Source organism: Mobula hypostoma, chromosome 16, assembly GCF_963921235.1.
Source record: "Mobula hypostoma chromosome 16, sMobHyp1.1, whole genome shotgun sequence".
NCBI classification, from domain to species: Eukaryota; Metazoa; Chordata; class Chondrichthyes; order Myliobatiformes; family Myliobatidae; genus Mobula; species Mobula hypostoma.
In genome coordinates, this window is record NC_086112.1 from 2,505,236 (window position 1) to 2,525,026 (window position 19,791).

At 40.0% G+C, this 19,791-nt stretch overlaps 1 protein-coding gene across 1 annotated transcript in view; it reads right to left on the bottom strand.

Annotated features, from left to right (window-relative positions):
* Nucleotides 1-19,791, bottom strand: part of slf1 (SMC5-SMC6 complex localization factor 1) — a 142,102-nt gene that overhangs the window by 40,398 nt on the left and 81,913 nt on the right. The window contains exons 9-14 of the mRNA XM_063069131.1: nucleotides 19,624-19,790; nucleotides 13,697-13,837; nucleotides 11,688-11,847; nucleotides 7,474-7,621; nucleotides 4,822-4,967; nucleotides 3,019-3,185 (exon numbers count right to left, since the gene is read on the bottom strand). Of these exons, the coding sequence (XP_062925201.1) occupies nucleotides 3,019-3,185; nucleotides 4,822-4,967; nucleotides 7,474-7,621; nucleotides 11,688-11,847; nucleotides 13,697-13,837; nucleotides 19,624-19,790 (929 nt within the window). The remainder of the gene's footprint in view (nucleotides 1-3,018; nucleotides 3,186-4,821; nucleotides 4,968-7,473; nucleotides 7,622-11,687; nucleotides 11,848-13,696; nucleotides 13,838-19,623; nucleotide 19,791) is intronic.

Genomic DNA, 19,791 nt, shown 5'->3' on the forward strand with positions numbered 1-19,791 from the left:
CCAACAAATGTCTCCACAATCTCACCACTGTTCTTGCACTCTGGTTCCCATCCACCTGCAACTCTAGTATTTTGAATGATGGAAGAAAATATTATAGTAATCAACACAATATAATCAGCAAAAGTTCAGAGTTCAAAAGTTCAAAATTCAACGTAAATTTGTTATCAAAGTGCGTATGTCACCAAATACTAGCCAGAGATTCATTTTCCCGCAGACATTCACGGTAGAAGTACAAGAATCAATTAAAAACTACACAAAAAATAAGAACTGACAGATTGTGCAAATACAAAAATAAGCAAAAATCATAATTAATAACAAATAAAAATGAATAAAAATAAAATCCAAAAATATGATTAATAAATACATTGTAGATGTGCTCAAAGGTGGGAGGGTTTTTTCTTGTGATGAACTGGACTGTACTCTTCACTTTTTATTAGCTTTTCCTTTCCTGGGACCTGGTATTTCCCTTGCAGACCGTGATGTAACCCATCAGTATATTATCCACTGTGCAGCTATTGAAGTTTGTCAGAATTTTAGATGACATGCCAAATCTCCAGAAACTTCTGAGAAGATAGAAGTGCTGCTGTACTTTCTTTGAAATGGCATTTACGTGTTGGTTCCAGGATAGATACTCTGATATGATAATGCCCACGAATTTAAAGTTACTGTCTCTCTCCACCTGTGATCCCCTAATGAGCACAGGCTGATGGACCCACAGTTTCTTCCTCCTGTTGTCAATAATCAGCCCTTTGGTTTTGCTGATGTTGAGTGAGAGGTTGTTGTTGTGGCACCACTCCACAAGATTTTCAATCTTTCTCCTATATGTTGGCTAGTCTCCATCTTTGATGCGGCAAACGACAGTGGTATTGTCAGTAAACTTAAATATAGCATTGATCTAAAGAAACCTTCACCTTGTAAAAAGAATGAATATGGAACTTGCTGTCAAAGGTTGTATGGTTAGAGCACAAAGCATAAGGAGAATTAAATGAATTTAGAAAAGGAGGTAGAGGGTTAAGTTGGTAATTTTATTTCATTAGGAGTTTGAGGAGATTTGGCATGTCACCAAAAACACTTGCAAATTTCTACAGATGTACCTGGAGAGCATTCTAACTGGCTGCATCACTGTCTGATATGGGGGGGGGGGGGGCGGGTGCAACCGCACAGGAACAAAATAAGTTGCAGAGCTGCAGAGAATTGTAAACTTAGCTCCATCATGTGCACTGGCCTCTGTAGTATCCAAGGTATTTTCAAAGAGCGATGCCTCAAAAAGGCTGCATCCACCATTAAGGATCCCCATCGCCTAGGTTATGCCTTGTTCTCATTGCTACCATCAGCAGGAAGGAGGTACAGAAGCCTGAAGGCACATACTCAATGATTCAGGAATAGCTTCTTTTCCTCTGCCATTCGATTTCTGAATGGATATTGAATCAATGAACACTACCTCACTACTTTTTAAAATTTATATCTTTGCACTATTAATTTTAAAAAATACTTATAATTCACTTTTTTTGTGTTATTATGTATTGCACTGCATTGCTGCCACAAATACAACAAATTTCATTACATATGCTGGTGATATTAAACCCGATTCTGATAGTCACGTGCCAATTACTTCCCTCTGGGTCCCCTCCTCCTTCCCTGTCTCCTAATGTCTACTCTCCTCTCCCATCAGATTCCTTCCTCTCCAGCCGTTTACCTTTCCCACCCACCTGGCTTTACCCATCACCTTCCAGTTAGCCTTTTTCCTCTCCCCCACTTTTTTGTTTTGGCATCTTCTCCCTTCCTTCTCAGTCCTGAAGAAGGGTTTCAGCCCAAAACGTCGAGTGTTTATTCTTTTCTATATATACTGCCTGATCTGCTGTGTTCATCCAATATTTTGTGTGTGTTGCTTTATTTATATCACTTGCACACATCAGGGTTCAAACATGCTCAACAAGTGAAGAACATAAATAATTATTTACAAAAACAGGACAAATAGAAATAAATCAGTAAATGCCTACAGCAACGAAGATGAGAAAGCTTCAAGCAGGGGGGCAATCGGGATTCAGCAGGAAAAGCAGAGTTCATGGGTTTGCTTAGGGTCATAACAAGTTCTCCCCAGATACCAGCCTCACAAGGTAATATACTGACCCAAGTTGGAATCTGACCACAGCAGCAGCATAATCTTACAAGTATTTTTTTTAAAAGCAATTAATACTGCTGGTAGATTAATTTTAGTCTTTTCTCCCTGCAGATGTTCCCTCATTTGAGAATTCCCAGAGTAATTTTGATTTCAGATTTCCAGATTCTGTAGATCTTTGTTTTTCTAAACTCAGCTGTATCTTATGTGATGGATTCCAGCCTATTTGATATATTTGCCTCAGAAAGCAGAATATGCTAGTAGTTCATCTTAATTTGGGAAGATGCTATTTTAGGTTAAGAGAATATTACCATAAACAAGATGGATTACAAAGATTTAATTAAAAATACTGTAGGTGCAATAATTTGCACAGTAAACATTGAGATCTGTTACACTTTCTGAGCATGAATACAGCTCCAATGAAAATGTATTATACTATTATGTATAACCTTAAATTGCATTTAAAGTGTGCAAGGGTATTAACAGAAAGAACATATTATAGTCAGGAAAATCTGCCATTCGGGCACTAAAATCCCAGATGTGACAGATCAACAGACTTTAACTGTGCAAATAATTTTTTGTAGTGTTTGAGTGAAGTGAAATAGTAGTTTGAAATCAATAATATTTTCATAATTCTGCTGCAATTTAATACAGCACAATAACTAATCATTACAAGATAAATGAAACTAAAGTTATATGTTTGTACATATAACCAGATTCATAAGTTAGTTTTCTGCACTTGGCGCCAAGCCATCAAAAACAAAAAGAAAAAATAGCTTTCTGCCTCTGACTATAATTAGCTGGCAACAAAATGCAGGTCACCTAAAGGCCGAGCCATTTTGGTTCAACTACTTTCCCAGAAGTTACTTTCAAGTAGTGATGTTGTAAGAATTACTCACGCTGGAATGGCCAGTTCATCCACTTGCTTCTGCATGTCACCACTTAAAACAGCTGATGGCCTCAAAGGTTCAGACCAATGCCACTGCCCCATCTTCTTTCCCTTGGGGTCCTTCATCACATTGCTACAACTTCCCAGCCTCCCAAGGGCTATTAAATATGAAGAGACCTATCAGAACAGGAGAATTTTGTGAGGTTTTCTACTTACTCACCTCTGTGGAAACTAAAATGCCAATTGCATCAAGTCAGACATTACATATCTTATTAAAGTCAAATGAAGGTGGTACTACTATGTCTGCCACAGAACAATGAAAATTTGAACAGTAAATTTATTGCTCAAGTACTAGTCAAATATTATTTGTTTTAGTGATTAAAGTGACTAACACTGAGACTGAAATATACCACATTAAATTTTAAGCAATGTTGTGATTAATACCACATAACTCAAGTATAGTTTCACTGCTACTATTTATTTCAGTCATTTCAATGTTTAAAAGTCAAAATGTGTTATAAAACAATTGTTTTAAACTATCCAATGGTGACATCGTTCAATATCAAAGTCTAAATATCAATTTTATTTTTGAGTTAAAGAGTTACGAAAAATCAACTAATTTTGAGCTGTACATATTAAAGAGAAAATGCAAGAAAACAAGAAAGGAATGAAGTTTAATTAATAGACAATATATTGCAGTTTGGTAGAAAAAGCCTGTATAAAGACCAGGCAAGACAAATAATCAAAAATGGTAAAAACTATTTTTGCCAACTCCTGCACTATATAGAACTTGCACGTTTCATTACATTTGCCATTTCTACCCTGCTCTCACTTTTATTTGTTTCCTAACTCTTCTCTTTCGAGACTTCATCCAAAACTCGTATTCAACATCCATTCACAAACAAGAGAAAACCTGCAGATGCTGGAATCCAAGCAACACACACACACAAAATGCTGGAGGAACTCAGCAGGCCAGTCAGCATCTATGGAAAAGAGTACTGCTGACGTTTCGGGTCAAGATCCTTTGGCAGGTCTGGAGAAAAATAGCTGAGAAGTAGACTTAAAAGGTGGGGGGAGGGGTGAAACACAAGGTGATAGGTGAAACCTAGAGGGAAGGATGAAGTAAAGAGCTGAGAAGTTGATTGTGAAAGAGATACAGGGCTGGAGAAGTGGGAGTCTGATAGAAGAGGGTAGAGGCCATGGAAGAAAGAAAAGGGGGAAGCAGCAGCAGAGGGAGGCGATGGGCTTGCAACATCCATTGGAAGCCTGCAGAATTTCCGGATATTTATTGACTATATACAGGAAGCTACCACCCAGCTTCCTAATGCCTCACTGGACTTCTGCAGTTTCTTTGGCTTTGTTGTATCTGCACTGATCAGACATTCCATGAAGTAACCATTTCCTTCATATCTCCCTGTTCACTCTCATCACCACCAACCGCACTTTCCTTCTCATATACAGTACTTGTTACTATAATTTAGTTTCTATGTATTGCAATGTACTGCTGCCCCATAACAACAAATTTCATGACATATGCCAGTGATATTAAACCTAATTCTGATTCTAGATGACTGCCAAGTTAATTGCTCATCCCACTCTGGACTTCTTTCATTCCCTTAAACTGTTCAAATAAAAACTCAGGCAACAAGACAACTAATCTTCTGATTAGATATATTAAAACTTCAGAATTTAATTAATTCATCTGTTTCAAATAAATAGCCAAAGCCAGTTCTGATGAGAAGTCATGCTCCTTTCACAGAAGCTGCCTAAGTATTTCTCACATTTTTCTTCTATTTTGATAACGAATACTCACAATTTCTTTGAGTGAGAAAGATTTTGCAGAGATCTCAATGCCATTATTGAGACATGTCTGCTTATAAAGGCCATTTGCAATGAACATTTGTAGCCAACGTGATGGCATCAGTTTAAACATCATCTCAAGTTCTTCTTGATTGCAACCTGACGGAACAAGAATATAAATATGTTCCCTTAGACTATTTCAAAGGTTCAAAGTTCAAAGTAAAATTTATTATCAGAGTACATATACGTCACCAAATATAAACAGAGGTTCTTTTTCTGCGGGCAAACTTGCAAAACTATAGGAGAGTAACTGTACACAGGATCAATTGGACAACAAACTGTGCAATTGCAAATATAAATAAATAACAAGAGCATTAAGTAACAAGATAAAGAGTCCTTAAAGTGAGACCATCAGTTGTAGGAACACCATAAGTAGTACAAGTGTACCTATCCCCTTTTGTTCATAAGCCTGATTGTTGAGGGGTAGTAACTGTTCTTGAACTGTTCTTCAGATAGGTTTTTTTTGAACATTTATGTAATTCATTCAGACCAATTTTGACTGATTATCATTCAAATGTCGTAAGGCATTTTTCTTTAAAGCAGTTTAGTACACTGCAAGTTCAAAGATTTCTGATAAACTGAAACTCTCAAAGTGAGCTTCCATTCACATATTTACGCTACTGCTCACTAACCAATTAATTGACAAATTACCCTCTTACATATACATATTTCTTGAAATCATGTTTTTCTAGATTTTACTTTTCCAAAAAACTGGTTAGGTTTGTAAATGAAGACACTAAGTATCATAGTCACCCACAACTCAGCTTGCTAGGTTGTTCGCAACAATAGTGTGAAGCATCTTGTTGCATTAATCTACATAAAAAGTTGCAATTCTGAAAGTAAATTCAGAATGGATATGCAATGCAACAGAAGATGTGTCTTCTAAAATTTTTAATTGATGATGCTACAGTGAAGAGGGTTGAGAGTTTCACATTTCCAGGTGTAAACATTATCAATCTGTTCTGGTCCAGCCATGTGCACATGGCCAAGAAAATGTCTTAGTGCCTCTACCTCTTCAAGAGGCTAGCTGTGTACATACATCTATTGACGCTTCTGGACACATCTTCAGTGATGTTCCTGGAATCATCGGGTGTTTCGGGTCTTTCAACATCATACAACCTCCTCCAGGTGACCCAGCTGGGGCTGATCAGACCCCAGCTTGTGTCCAGATGGCTAGCTACTTATGACTCCATGGCTGCCCTCTTTTGAGCCATAGCCATCTTGAAGCCCTCTCTGCCGCATCGGTGGTACTGCGGATGGCTCTCCTCTTCCTCTCTCCCTCAATGCCCAAAATGCTGAAGGCTCTAACTAAAGAACGGGCTATGAATCCCCTACAATCAACCTCTACTGGGAGACACCTCGCTCTCCATCCAGCCTACTGACAGTTGCTGACCAGTCCTGCGTACTTGGAGAGCTTCTTTGCAAAGACCTCCTCCAAGCTATCTTCCCATGGGACTGTCAGCTCCAGCAGCACCACTTGCTTAGTAGACTCAGACACTAGGACAATGTCTGGTCGCAGGGTTGTGGCTGCGATATGGCTGGGGAACTTCAGCTGCCCTTCGAGGTCCACCAACAGCTGCCAGTCCCTTGCAGAGATCAGAATGCCTGCAGATGTCCTTTTTGCAGGTATTGGCTGCTCCCCAGCTCTGACAAAGGCAATGGTCTGCTTGGAGGGTCGGGACCTCTTCGCCCACTCAACTCCTGCGCTGATGGCTTCAGCGATGGTCTTCAGGACCTGATCATGCCTCCACCTGTACCTTCCCTCACCAAGTGCCCTTGCACAGCCGCTGAGGATGTGCTCCAGGGTTCCTCGCCTGGAGCACAGTGGGCTCGAAGATGACTCTGCCTTGCCCCATGTGTGCAGGTTTGATGGGCTTGGAAGTACATCGTACACTGCCTGGATGAGAAATTGGATGCGGTGTGGTTCAGCTCTCCAAAGATCAGCCCAGGTCACTTTCCTCTCAACCGCATTCTCCCATCTTGTCCAAGCTCCCTGTTGCTTCATTCCCACCACCTTGCAGGCTCTCATCTCCTCCACTACTGTCCTCACCTCCTCCTGAACTAAAGAATTTCGACATATTCTCTTTGACCCTTACCAATTTATAGATGCACCACAGAAAGCATCTTATCTCAATGCATCACAGCTTGGTATGTTACCTGCCTGAAGCTGCAGAGAGCTGTGCCCAGATCACAGAAACCAGCCTCCCCTCTGAAGACGGTCTACACATTGCTGCCTTGGTAAAGCAGCCAACAAAATCAAAGACCTTACCTACCACTACTAATATTTTGTTCTCCCCACTCCCACTGGGCAGGCGATACAAAAGCCTGAAAACACGTGATAAGAGGCTTAAGGATAGCTTCTATCCTGCTGTTATAAGATTATTGAATGGTCCCTCGTATAAAATGGACTCTTGGCCTCACTATCTATCTCATTACTATCTGTCTGCAATGCATTCTCTGGATTTGTAACACTATATTCTGCATTGTGATTGTTTTTGCTTGTTTTACCTCAGTGCACTGATATGATGAAGTGATCTGTATGGATAGAATGCAGAACAATCCTTCACTGTACCTCTGCACATGTGAAAACAATAAATACATTTACCTTGACAGCATATAGGAATGTAATATTGTAAATCATCCCAGGTTCGACCAAGTAAGGACTTTCCATGTAGTCTGTTCAAAAGAAGTCGATATTCCACAATTACTCCCAATATGCCATGCAAGATGTATGCTGTTTCATAGATTCCTTTCTGAAGAACAAGCATCAGAATAATATTTGATGAATACTGTACAAATTTACACTAATAAAAACTACAGAAGCATGCCTACTGCCACAATAGGTCTACGGCAGATACAGTCTCTCCACCAGGCTTTGGACCACTTGGACAACAGCAATATGGTTGCCTTGGACACTGTGGCCTGTTGCAGCTGCCCAGAGGAGACAGCAGGAGTCTCTGCTGGGCATGCTTGATTGGGGGCTGGTCCCTCTAGTTGGGGCTGACCTTCAATGATTTCTTGGTGGAAGAAAAGTTGGATCAGGACAATCTACAGTCAGGCCACTCAGAAGCTATATTACTTTTTACCTTTGTGACTGTATGTTTTTCTGCCATTGTAACCATCTGCACTATTTGTGCTATATGTGATTTGCAGTGTGCTGTTGGTAATGTGTTTTGCACCTTAGCCCCAGAGAAACATTGTATCATTTGGCTTCATGTATGGTTGAAAGATAATTAAACTTTAACTTGATTACAAAAATAACTTTATCAGTCTGTTATTGATCGATTACAGCTCAGCATTCAACTATTATTCCTTCAGTAATAGTCAAAAAGCTTCAAAGCCTGGGTCTTTGTACCTCCCTATGCAAATAGATCCTTGACTTCCTCACTGGGAGCTGTGTGCTTGGTCTACTGCTCTACTCTGTTTGGCTACGCACAGCTCAAATGCTACCTATAAATTAGCCAATGATACTACTGTTGTTGGAGATGAGGATGTGTATGGGACAGGCTGCTCAAGTGGTGTCACATCAACAATCTTGCATTCAATGCCAGCAAGATCAAGGAACTAATTGTGGACCATGAAGGGAAGGTCAGCAGAATACACACCTACCCTCATTGATGAGCCAGTGGAGAAAAAGGTGAGAAGTTTCAGGTCCCTGGGCAACAACATCTCAGAGGATCAATCCTGGACCCACCATATTGATGCCATCATTATGAAGGCATGCTAGTGGCAATACTTCATTGGAATTTAGAGGAGATTTGCTATGTCAGCAAAACTCCATACCTTTGAGAGCATGCTGACTGGTTGCATTAATATCTGGAATGGAAGCGCCAAATACGCAGGATTCTAAGATGCTTCAGAGGGTTGTAGACTCAGCCAACTCCATCACAAGCAGAAGCTGCCCAAGGACATCTTCAAAAGATGGTGTGTTAAGAAGGTGACATTCATTATAAGTGACCCTCACCATCCAGCTCATGCCCTCTTCTCATTACAACAATTAGGCAGGAGGCACAGGAGCCTGAAAACCCAACTTCAAAGTTCAAAGTAAACTTTATTATCAGAGTTCATACACGTCACTACATACAGCCCTGAGATTCTTTTTCTGTGGGCATACTTAGCAAATCTATAGAACAGTAACTGTCAACAAGATCAACGGACAACAAACTGTGAAAATGCAAATTAGATGGAGATGTAATGTAAAGATTTTTACTACTCATGTATGTGAAGGATGTAAGAAATAAAGTCAATTCAATTCAATATATAAATAGCAATAATAACAAGCATGAAATAACAAGATAATGTGTCCTTAAAGTGAGACTATCAGTTGTGGGAACACTAGAAGTAGGATAAGTGTAATTAACGCAACACACATCAAAGTTGCTGGTGAACGCAGCAGGCCAAGCAGCATCTGTAGGAAGAGGTGCAGTCGATGCTTCAGGCTGAGACCCTTCGTCAGAACTAACTGAAGGAAGAGTGAGTAAGGGATTTGAAAGTTGGAGGGGGAGGGGGAGATCCAGAATGATAGGAGAAGACAGGAGGGGGAGGGATAGAGCCAAGAGCTGGACAGGTGATAGGCAAAAGGGGATACGAGAGGATCATGGGACAGGAAGTCCAGGAAGAAAGACAAGGAGGGAGGGGTGGACCCAGAGGATGGGCAAGAGGTATATTCAGAGGGACAGAGGGAGAAAAAGGAGAGTGAGAGAAAGAATGTGTGCATAAAAATGAGTAACAGATGGGGCATGAGGGGGAGGTGGGGCCTTAGCGGAAGTTAGAGAAGTCGATGTTCATGCCATCAGGTTGGAGGCTACCCAGACAGAATATAAGGTGTTGTTCCTCCAACCTGAGTGTAATTATCCCCTTTTGTTCAAGAGCCTGATGGTTGAGGGGTAACTGTTCTTGAACCTGGTGGTGAAGGTGCTGAGGCACATGCTTTTCTATAGCAATGTTTCATGTAGATGTGCTCAATGGTTGGGAGGATTTTACCCATGATGTACTGAGTCGAACCCATTACCTTTTGTAGGCTTTTCCACTCAAAGACATTGGTATCCCAATATCAGGCCATAATGCAGCCAGACAACATGCTTTCCACCACACATCTATAGAAGTTTCCCAAGGTCTTTGATGACATGCTGAATCTCCGCATACTCCAGAGGAAATAGAGGCACTGTTGTGCTTTCTTTGCAACTATATTTATATGATGGGCCCAAGACAGGTCCTCTGAGATGGTGACACCCAGGAATTTAAAGTTACTGACCCTCTCCACTTCTCATCCTCTGATGAGTAGTGGCTCATGCACCTCTAGTTTGCTCTCCCGAGGTCCACAATCAATTGCTTGATCTTATTGACATTGAGTTAGAGGTTGTTATCATTATACCACTCAAGACAAATTTTCAATCTCCCTGCTGTCCGCTGATTCATCACCACCTCTGATATAGCCCACAGCAGTGGTGTCATCAGCAAACTTGTATTTGATGTTGAACATAGACTCATGAGCACTTAACATTTTTGGAGTAGCTTCTTCCCGTCTGCATCGGATTTCTGAACAGTCCATGAACATCGCTATTCCTCTTATTATTTATTTTTATTGTAACTTAGTGATTTGTTATGTCTGCACTGCAGCCACAAAACAACAAAATTCATGACAATAAACCAGATTCTTTTACTATTCTAAAAGACACCATTGCCTGCTTACAACCTAATATTTAAAACAATATATTGGTCACAGATTAAATATAATGGATCCAAAGTGAAAAAAAGAAAAAAAAAATAGAAACAGTGCTCTGGCTCTGAAATAGTGCAAGCAGGTTCATGAAAATGATTCCAGGATTGAATAGCTAGTCATATGAAGAGCATTTGATGGCTCTGGGCCTGTATTCGCTAGAATTCAAAAGAATGAGAGGTGACTTCTTTGAAACCTATTGAATGGCAGAAGGCATTGATAGAGTAGGTGTGGAGAGGCTCTTTGAAATGGTAGAGAATCTTAAGACCAGAGGACACAGCCTCAGAATAGGTGGGCATCCTTTTAGAATGGAGATGGGAGGAGTTTCTTTAGCCAGAGAGTGGTGTATCTGTGGAATTCTTTGTCACGGGTCACTGCGGATTTAAGGTAGAGGTTGATAGATTCTTGATGGGCCAGAGAATGAAGGGATATGGGGAGAAGGCAGGAGATTGGAGCTGCCAGGAAAATTGAATCAGCCATGATGAAATGCTGGAGCAGACTCAGTGGGCCAACTGGCCTAATTCTGCTCCTATGTTTTCTAGTCTTATGGCCTTAAAATAAGGGACCAGCAAGTATGGACAGGATTGTAAATCTTATTATTCTCTTAGAAGAGGGCTTTAAAGACCAAATTAGCAAATGTTTTACAGTAGATTTTTAAGTTATTAATCAAGGAATATCAGGTTAATGTACGAAAGTGTTGCAGAGACCTACGATCTCTGATTGAATGAAGGAACAGGCACAGGTTGCCAAAGTAATCAATTTTGCTTCTTTTCAAAAGACAAAAAAATAAATTAAACAAACTCCAGAGACAATTGATAGCTAAGTGTTTCAAAATCAAATTAATAAGTACATTCATAGGCCTTGAACGAGAACCTAATCCAAAGACTATTAAATATACCATGACTCATATCAACCAGAATGTAAATTACATAATTATGCTATTAAAATTGACTAAAATAATAAATGGATATTGTCCTCAGGTTAACTTCATATTCGCTACATGGCTAGAAAATATCCAATTTATTTACATGCAAGAAACCAACATCTTGAGTATAAAAAAAATAACTTGCAAACTGTATATTTTGATCAATTTTACTTACATCATTTGGTTTTTTAACCAATGCTCTAGTTGCTTGAAGAACACAATCAAATAATGCAGCTACAGAATTAGTCATCGCATCAGAATATTCCATAAAAATTTTTGCAAGGACAGAATGGGGGATGATAAGAGAACCACCACTGCGTTTGTTTTCATAACAGCTATTACACAGTGAAGAGAATATTGTTATCTCAAATGTTGAGGTGATTTTTGAAAATAGATACAAATTCCTCATTACATTCATAACTTCTCAAAGACAAAAAAGTCTGCTGAGGTATTATTCTAATAGCCACCACTGTTGAATTTAAATTGTGAACTGGCATGTTAACATGGTCTTTCCAATATAACTAAATACTGCAATAAATCTGCCCATGCAAATATCTAGAGTATTGAAAGCTACAAAAAGCATACAAGATTATGAGTAGCAATAAATAGGGTAAATAGCATTTTCCCTAGGGTGGTATACCATATCAGAGGATGAAACTTTAAGGTGAGAAGAAGAAACATGGGCTAGACTAGTTTTCTTTTCAAATACAGAATGGTAGGTGCATGGAACACACTGCTGGAGGTGGGAAAAGCAGATAAAGTAATGATGGTTAAGAGGCACATGCAGAAAATAGGGGGAGGGATTAGAGATTGTATACAGGTGGATGAGATAACTTCACTCGGATTCATGGTCAACAAAGTCATTGAACAACAAATGGCCTGTTCCTGCACTGTGTTTTATTTCCTGATGTTCATCTGCAATTTCATCAATATCAGAGGAAAACAGGCAATGGAATATCTCAAATAATTCCACATTATTTTAAGACATAGTAGGAAGACAAAACATCCATTTTCATCACCTTTTTATATCCTTTGTTCCAAAAAGCCCATCTTTTAGTCACTTAAATTCACTCCATCAAATTCTGACACCTTCCTTGCCTTTCTTAATCTGTGTCCATCTCTGGAAACAAACTGTCTACCGACATCTTTTATAAATCTACTAATTCCCATGGCTACTTTGACAATACCTCTTCTCACCCTGTCTCCTGTAAAAGTGCTATACACAACTCAGTAGGTCAGATAGCATTCATAGAAATGAACAAACAGTCAACATTTCAGGCCAAGACCCTTCTTCAGGACAGGAAGGATCTTGGCCCAAAACATTGACTGTTTGTTCATTTCTCCAGCACTTTAACTTTCCCACCCACCTGGCTTCACCTATCACCTTCTAGCTAATGTGGGTAGCCTCCAACCTGATGGCATGAACATTGACTTCTCTAACTTCTGCTAATGCCCCTCCTCCCCCTCGTATCCCATCCGTTATTTATTTATATACACATTCTTTCTCTCTCTCTCTCCTTTTTCTCCCTCTGTCCCTCTGACTATGCCCATCCTCTGGGTTTTTTTTTCCCCCTCCTCCTTTTCCTTCTCCCTGGGCCTCCTGTCCCATGATCCTCTCATATCCCTTTTGCCAATCACCTGTCCAGCTCTTGGCTCCATCCCTCCCCCTCCTGTCTTCTCCTATCATTTTGGATCTCCCCCTCCCTGTCCCACTTTCAAATCTCTTACTAGCTCTTCCTTCAGTTAGTCCTGACGAAGGGTCTCGGCCTGAAACGTCGACTGTACCTCTTCCTAGAGATGCTGCCTGGCCTGCTGCGTTCACCAGCAACTTTGATGTGTGTTCCCTTCTAGCTATCCTACTTTCCCTCTCACCACCTTTTTATTCTGGCATCTTCCCACTTCCTTTCCAGTCCTGAAGAGGGGTCTCTGCCAGAAACATCAAATGTTTATTCATTTCCATAGATGCTTCCTGATCTGCTGATTTACTCCAGCATTTTTTGTGTGTTGATTTGGATTTCCAACACCTGTAGAATTTCTTGTGTTTACACCTTTTATCATTAGTTAATTGTTTATATGGAGTAGCCATAGTATCTCTTCATGTCCCACTGCTGACAACACGACCCAAAATTCTCCAAAAGGAGAAGAAAATCCACCTTACTCTATAATATAGTTGACACTAATTACCTTTTATTTAAAGCCTCCAATTCAGCTTCAAATAGGTCAAAATAGCATCTTAGTACTAATCGATAAAGTGGTTTCATTTCCAAAGGAAAAAGCTCTTGACTTGATGGTTTATGGCAAGGTTCTTCATTGTAAACACAACATCTAAAAATTCCAGATTGAAAACTTAGTGGATAGCAGAAGAAATATTTTAATTAACAATGAGACATGTATATTGTCTACAGTAGTCTTTAAAAAAAATTCTCACTCCTCAACTTCATTCCAAACTCAAGAGTACGTGAAGACATTTTCCAGATCTACCAAATACAGTAGATTCTGGTTAATTGGGACCTATCGGGACCGGTACATCTTGGCCCAATTGAGCAGTTGCTCCAATTTGTCAAAGTTTTATGGAAATAGTTAAAACAGTATATTAAAAAAATGCAAACTACCATTTAAATGAGTAGCAATTAATGCATTTAAATAAAATACAGAGCAAATTAGAACAGCATCAATACCACTACAGTACTATAAAACTGTGCATTAGTTCCTAATAGTTATTGATGGAGTAATTCATCCAGTGTACACGTTCTTTTAGTTGACTGTAAAAGAATAAAATCAGAGCAGGTACCTAGTGTAGATAACCCCTAGATTGCAGGAGACAGGCAACTGGGTAACTGACAGGAGAAAGGCGGGAAATGCACAACCAGTGCGGAGTACCCCTGTGCCAATTCCCTTCAATAATAATTATACAACTTTAGATACTAGCCGGCTGGTGGCATAGTGACATCAGCGCTGGACTTACTCCTGATGCTATCTTTCTATGGATGCTATCTGAAGACTCCCGAGTTCAAATCCAGCGGCTCCCTTGCACACTTTCCATCCGTGCTGGGTTGAGCGTCGAGCTAGCAATTCGGCCTCGTCAAAATAAGAAAGCCCGCTTAAAAAAAAAAAAGCCATCAAGACGGCGTCCCGATGACTCCACTCGGAGTTGAGGGCTTTCTTCTTCCTTAGATACTATTGAGGGGGATGATTTACTGGAGGGAGCCAAAGTTACCTAATCTCTCGCATTGAGTCTGGTGTTGTGCCTCAGAGGAGCAGAGAGGTGAAGACTGCTACGCTGATAGGAGATTCTTTAGTCACAGGAACAGAGATGAGGTTCTGTGGGCACGATAGAGACACCTGGCTGGTATGTTGCCTCCCTAGTACCAGGATCAGGGATGTCTCGGACCATAACCGTGGCATCCTAAAGGGCAAGGGTGAGCAGTCAGAAGTCTTGGTATGTATTGGCACCAATGACATAGGCAAACAAGGTAAGGAGGTCCTGAAGAGAGATTTTTGGGAGCTAGGAAGAAAGGGAAGAAAGATAAGAAACAGGACCGCCAGGGTAGTAATCTCTAGATTGCTGCCTCAGCCACATGCCAGTGAGGGTAAGAATAGGATGATTTGGCAAGTAAATGTGTGGCTGAGGAGCTGCTGCAGGGGGCAGGGGTTCAGATCCATGGATCATTGGGATCTCTTCTGGTGAAGGCATGACCTATACAAATGAGATGGTTACTCCTGAACCCGGGGGTTCCAATATCCTTACGGGCAGTTTGGCAGAGTTGTTTGGGTGGGTTTAATCACAAACAAGAAAAAAAAATCTGCAGATGCTGGGAATCTAAGCAACACACAAAATGCTGGAGGAACTCAGAGGGCAGGCAGCATCTAGGGAAAAGAGTACAGTCGACATTTTGGGCTGAGACCCTTTATCAGAACTGATTTGGCAGGGGGGTGGGAACCGGAGTGATAGTGCTGAAGGGAAGGTAGTTGGTTTACAAACAGAGGCAATGTGTAGTGAAAATCTTAGCAAGGAGATTCTAATGATAGGGCAAATTGCAGTCTATTGGATAAGTTGCAACGTAAAAGACGGACAAAATTGAAAAGGGTGAACATAGGAATAAAGCTGTTATATTTGAATGCGTGCAATATACAAAATTAGGTTGATGAACTTACAGCACATTCACGGATTGGCATGTATGATGTTATAGGTGAAATCATAGGTGAAAGATTACAGCTGGGAGCTTAATGTCCAAGGATACACATTGTATTGAAAGGATAGACAGAAAGGCAGAGAAGGTGATGAGGTTCTGTTGGTAAAAAATGAAATCAGATAATTAGGGTTGGAAGATATTGAATCATTGTGGATAGAGCTAAGGAACTGCAAGGGTAAAAAGACTCTGATGGGAGTAATATATAGACACCCAAACAGTAATAAGGTTGTAGTCTACAAATTACAACGGGAGATAGAAAATGCATACCAAAAAGGCAATATTACAATAGCCATGGGGGATTTTCATATGCAGGTAGATTGGAAAAATCAGGTTAATGCTGGATTCCAAGAAGGGGAATTTCTAGGATGCCTACAAGATGGCTTTTTAGAGCTGCTCATTGTGCAGCCCACTGGGGGATCAGCTATTCTGGATTGGGTATTAATGCAGTGATCCAGAGTTGATTAGAGAGCTTAACGTAAAAGTGCTCTTAGGGGCAAAATTCACCCTGAAATTTGAGAAGAAGCTAAAGTCAGATGTGTCAGTATTTCAGGGCAGTAAAGGGAATTACAGAGGCTTGTGAGAGGAGTTGGCCAGAATTGATTGAAAAAGAACACTGGCAGGGATGATGGCAGAGCAGCAATGTCTGGAATTTCTGGAAGCAATTTGGAAGGCACAGGATATATACATTCCAAAGAGTAATAAGTATTCTAAAGGTAAGATGACAATCATGGCTAACAAGAGAATTCAAAGCCAACAGGAAGTGCCAAAGAGAAGACATATAATAAGAGCGAAAATTGGTGGGAAGTTAGGTTGGGTAATGGGGTAACATTTCAAAACAAACAGAAGGCCACTGAAAATGTTAATAAGATAAAGATGGAATACAAAACTAAGCTAGCCAATGATACTAGAGGATACCAAAAGTTTCTTCAGATACATAAAGTGTAAAAGAAAGGCACAAGTGGATATTGGACCACTGGAAAACAATGCCGGAGAGGTAGTAATTGGGATCAAGGAAATGGCAGATGAACTGAACAATTATTTTGCATCCGTTGTTACTGTGGAAGACACTAAGAATATAGTGGAAAATCCAGGTGTCGAGGTCATGAAGTGTGTGAAGTCACTGCTACTAGGCAGAAGGTTCTTGGGAAACTGAACGGTCTGAAGTTACATAAGTCATCTGAACCAGATGGTGTACACTCTAGGGTTCTGAAAGAGGTGATTGAAGAGATTGTGGAGGCACTAGTAATAATCTTTCCAGAGACATTAGATTCTGGAATGCTACCGGAAGACTGGAAAATTGCAAATGTCACTTCACTTTTCAAGAAGGGAGACAGGCAGAAGAAAGGAAGTGATAGGCCAGTTAGTCTGACCTCAGTGGTTGGGAAGACGTTGGAGTCGATTGTTAAGGATGTGGTTTCAGGGTACATGATAAAATTTGCCATTGTTAGCATGGCTTAAATCTTGCCTGACAAATCTGTTGGAATTCTTTGATGAAACAACAAGCAGGATAGACAAAGGAGAATTGGTTGATACTGTGCATTTGGATTTTCAGAAGGCCTTTGACAAGGTGCTACACATGAGGATGCTTAACAAGCTATGAACCCAAGGTTTAACAGGGAGGATTGTAGCATGGATAAAGCAGTGACTGACTGGCAGGAGGCAAAGAGTCTTTTCAAAGGGAGCCTTTTCAGGTTGGCTGCCGGTGACTAGTGGTATTCCACAGGAGTCCATGTTGGGACTGATTCTTTTTACATTATATGTCAATGATTTGGATAATGGAATTGATGGCTTTGTCACAAAGTTTGCAGACAATACAAAGATAGGTAGGGGGCAGGTAATTTTGAGGAAGTAAATAGGCTACAAAAGGACCTAGACAGATTAGGAGAATGGGCAAAGAAGTAGCAGATGGAATACAATGTCGGAAAGTGTACAGCCATGCACTTTGGTAGAAGAAATGAATGGGTTGACTATTTTCGAAATGTAGAGCGAATACAAAGAACTGAGGCGCAATGGGACTTGCCTGTGCAGGGTTCCCCAAATCTTAATTTACAGGGCAAGTCTGTGTTGAGGAAGGTAAATGTGAAGTTAGCATTCTTTTCAAGAGGACTGGAATATAAAAGCAAGGATGTAATGCTGAAACTTTTTAAAGCACTGGTGAGGCCTTACTTGGAGTACTGAGAGTAGTCTTGGGTACCTTAGCTTAGAAAGGATGTGCGGAAACTGGAGAGGGATCAAAGGAGGCTCACGAAAATGATTCCAGATTTGAACTGCTTGTCGTATGAAGAACGTTTTGATTGCTCTGGGCCTGTATTCACTAGAATTCAGAAGATTTAGGGGTGACCTAATTGAAACCTATCAAATGACGAAAGGCCCTGACGGAGTGGACATCAAGAGGATGCTTCCTATGGTGGGAAAGTCTAAGACCAGAGGACACAGCCTCAGAATAGAGGAGTGTCCTTTTAGAACCAAGATAAGAAGGAATTTATTTAGCCAGAGTGGTGAATCTGTGGAATTTGTTGCCACAGGTATGTGTGGAAACCAAGTCTGTATGTATATTTAAGCCAGAGGTTGATAGATTCTTCATTGGTCAGGGCAAGAAGGGATATGAGGAGAAGGCTAGAGATTGGAGTTGAGAGGAAATATGGATCACCCATGATTAAAATTGTGCAGCAGACCCAATGGGCCAAATGGCTTAATTTTGCCCCTATGTCTTATGGTCTTATATTTGAGTTGAGATGTATTCTACTTTGAGTTGGAGTTTATAGCTAAGCAGGGAGGAGTGTAGTGTATTTAATATTTCAGTAATATTCTAAATATATTTTGTACATATTCTTGTAGCTTACATAATTCATTACAGGCTATATGTAAAAAGTGTGTGAATGTCATACATTGTTATGCCACCATGTCATATGTGAGCTCCTCACTAAAGAAACACTAAGAAGAGAAGAGCTCCTGTGTTTTTCTTTCGATTAATTTCTGAAGTTACAAAATACAACAGATGCCTTCAAATTCTTCATAGTTCTTAAGTTAGTTAAGTAAATGAAATAGTTTCATTTTCACTTCCAGCCGTTTCTGGCATCTCCAAGCCTGAATGATTGAAACTGTGGTGAGCAAAACAGTTCAGAATTGCCTTACTGCTCTTTCTCACCAACTATCAGTGACAAAAATCCCTGCTTTTTAAAAACTAAACACTTGCAACTGTTCTATTTTAAAGCTGTTCACACTGAGTGTAGTGTCAAACTGCTACACAAGTACACATGATTGACGCTAGTTAGACACTGTTCGGCAATAGGCTCCTGCCCCAATTAAGCAATACACATGTCCCAAATAAATGAAGGGAACCCTGGCTATTTTCTTGATTAGTTTTTGTTCTTTAAGAGTTGTCCCAAATAAGTGGCTGGCCTAATGAACCAGAAACTACTGTATTTCAAAAAGTAATCCTCTCCCCTGTTCAGAATGTTTAAATGCAAGGAATGAATGTAAAATTTTATTTTTGACTGCCAGTACGAGGAAGGATGCAATTCATTTTGTTTAGCCAACTTCTGTCCTGTATGAATATTAAAAGACCTCTTAGTTTCAAATGAGCCAAAAATTTTCCAATCACATTTATCACTTTGATAATTTCATAGTACAGTTAACTGCGAATGTGTTAGCAGTTGTAGTAAGGTATACCATTAATATTAGCTGGTGCAGCTTCTAGCAGTTTTCGTCCAGTCTCTCAATTCAAGCAAAGACACATCACGAAATAAAATTCCACTTAGTCAGTGCTTATTACATATCTAAGTTTTAATCTTGTGCAAGTGGTGATAATTCAATTCAAATCAGTTGTAGATACAGTGGAATTTGAAGAGATACTTGTTGCAAATAAATTGAAAATCTCTGGCAATAAAAGGAATTTAAAATTTACAATTTTCTTACCTTGCTAATGAGTCAAAAAGAAATGAACTTCCTTTCTTACAAATGGAACACTGTAGAATCTCCATATAGTAACTCACTATGGAAGAATGTTGCCAGGGTGGATGATTAAGAATTAGACTTTGCATAATGCTGACGAACTCATGCAAGTAACCCAGGCCTACATTACCC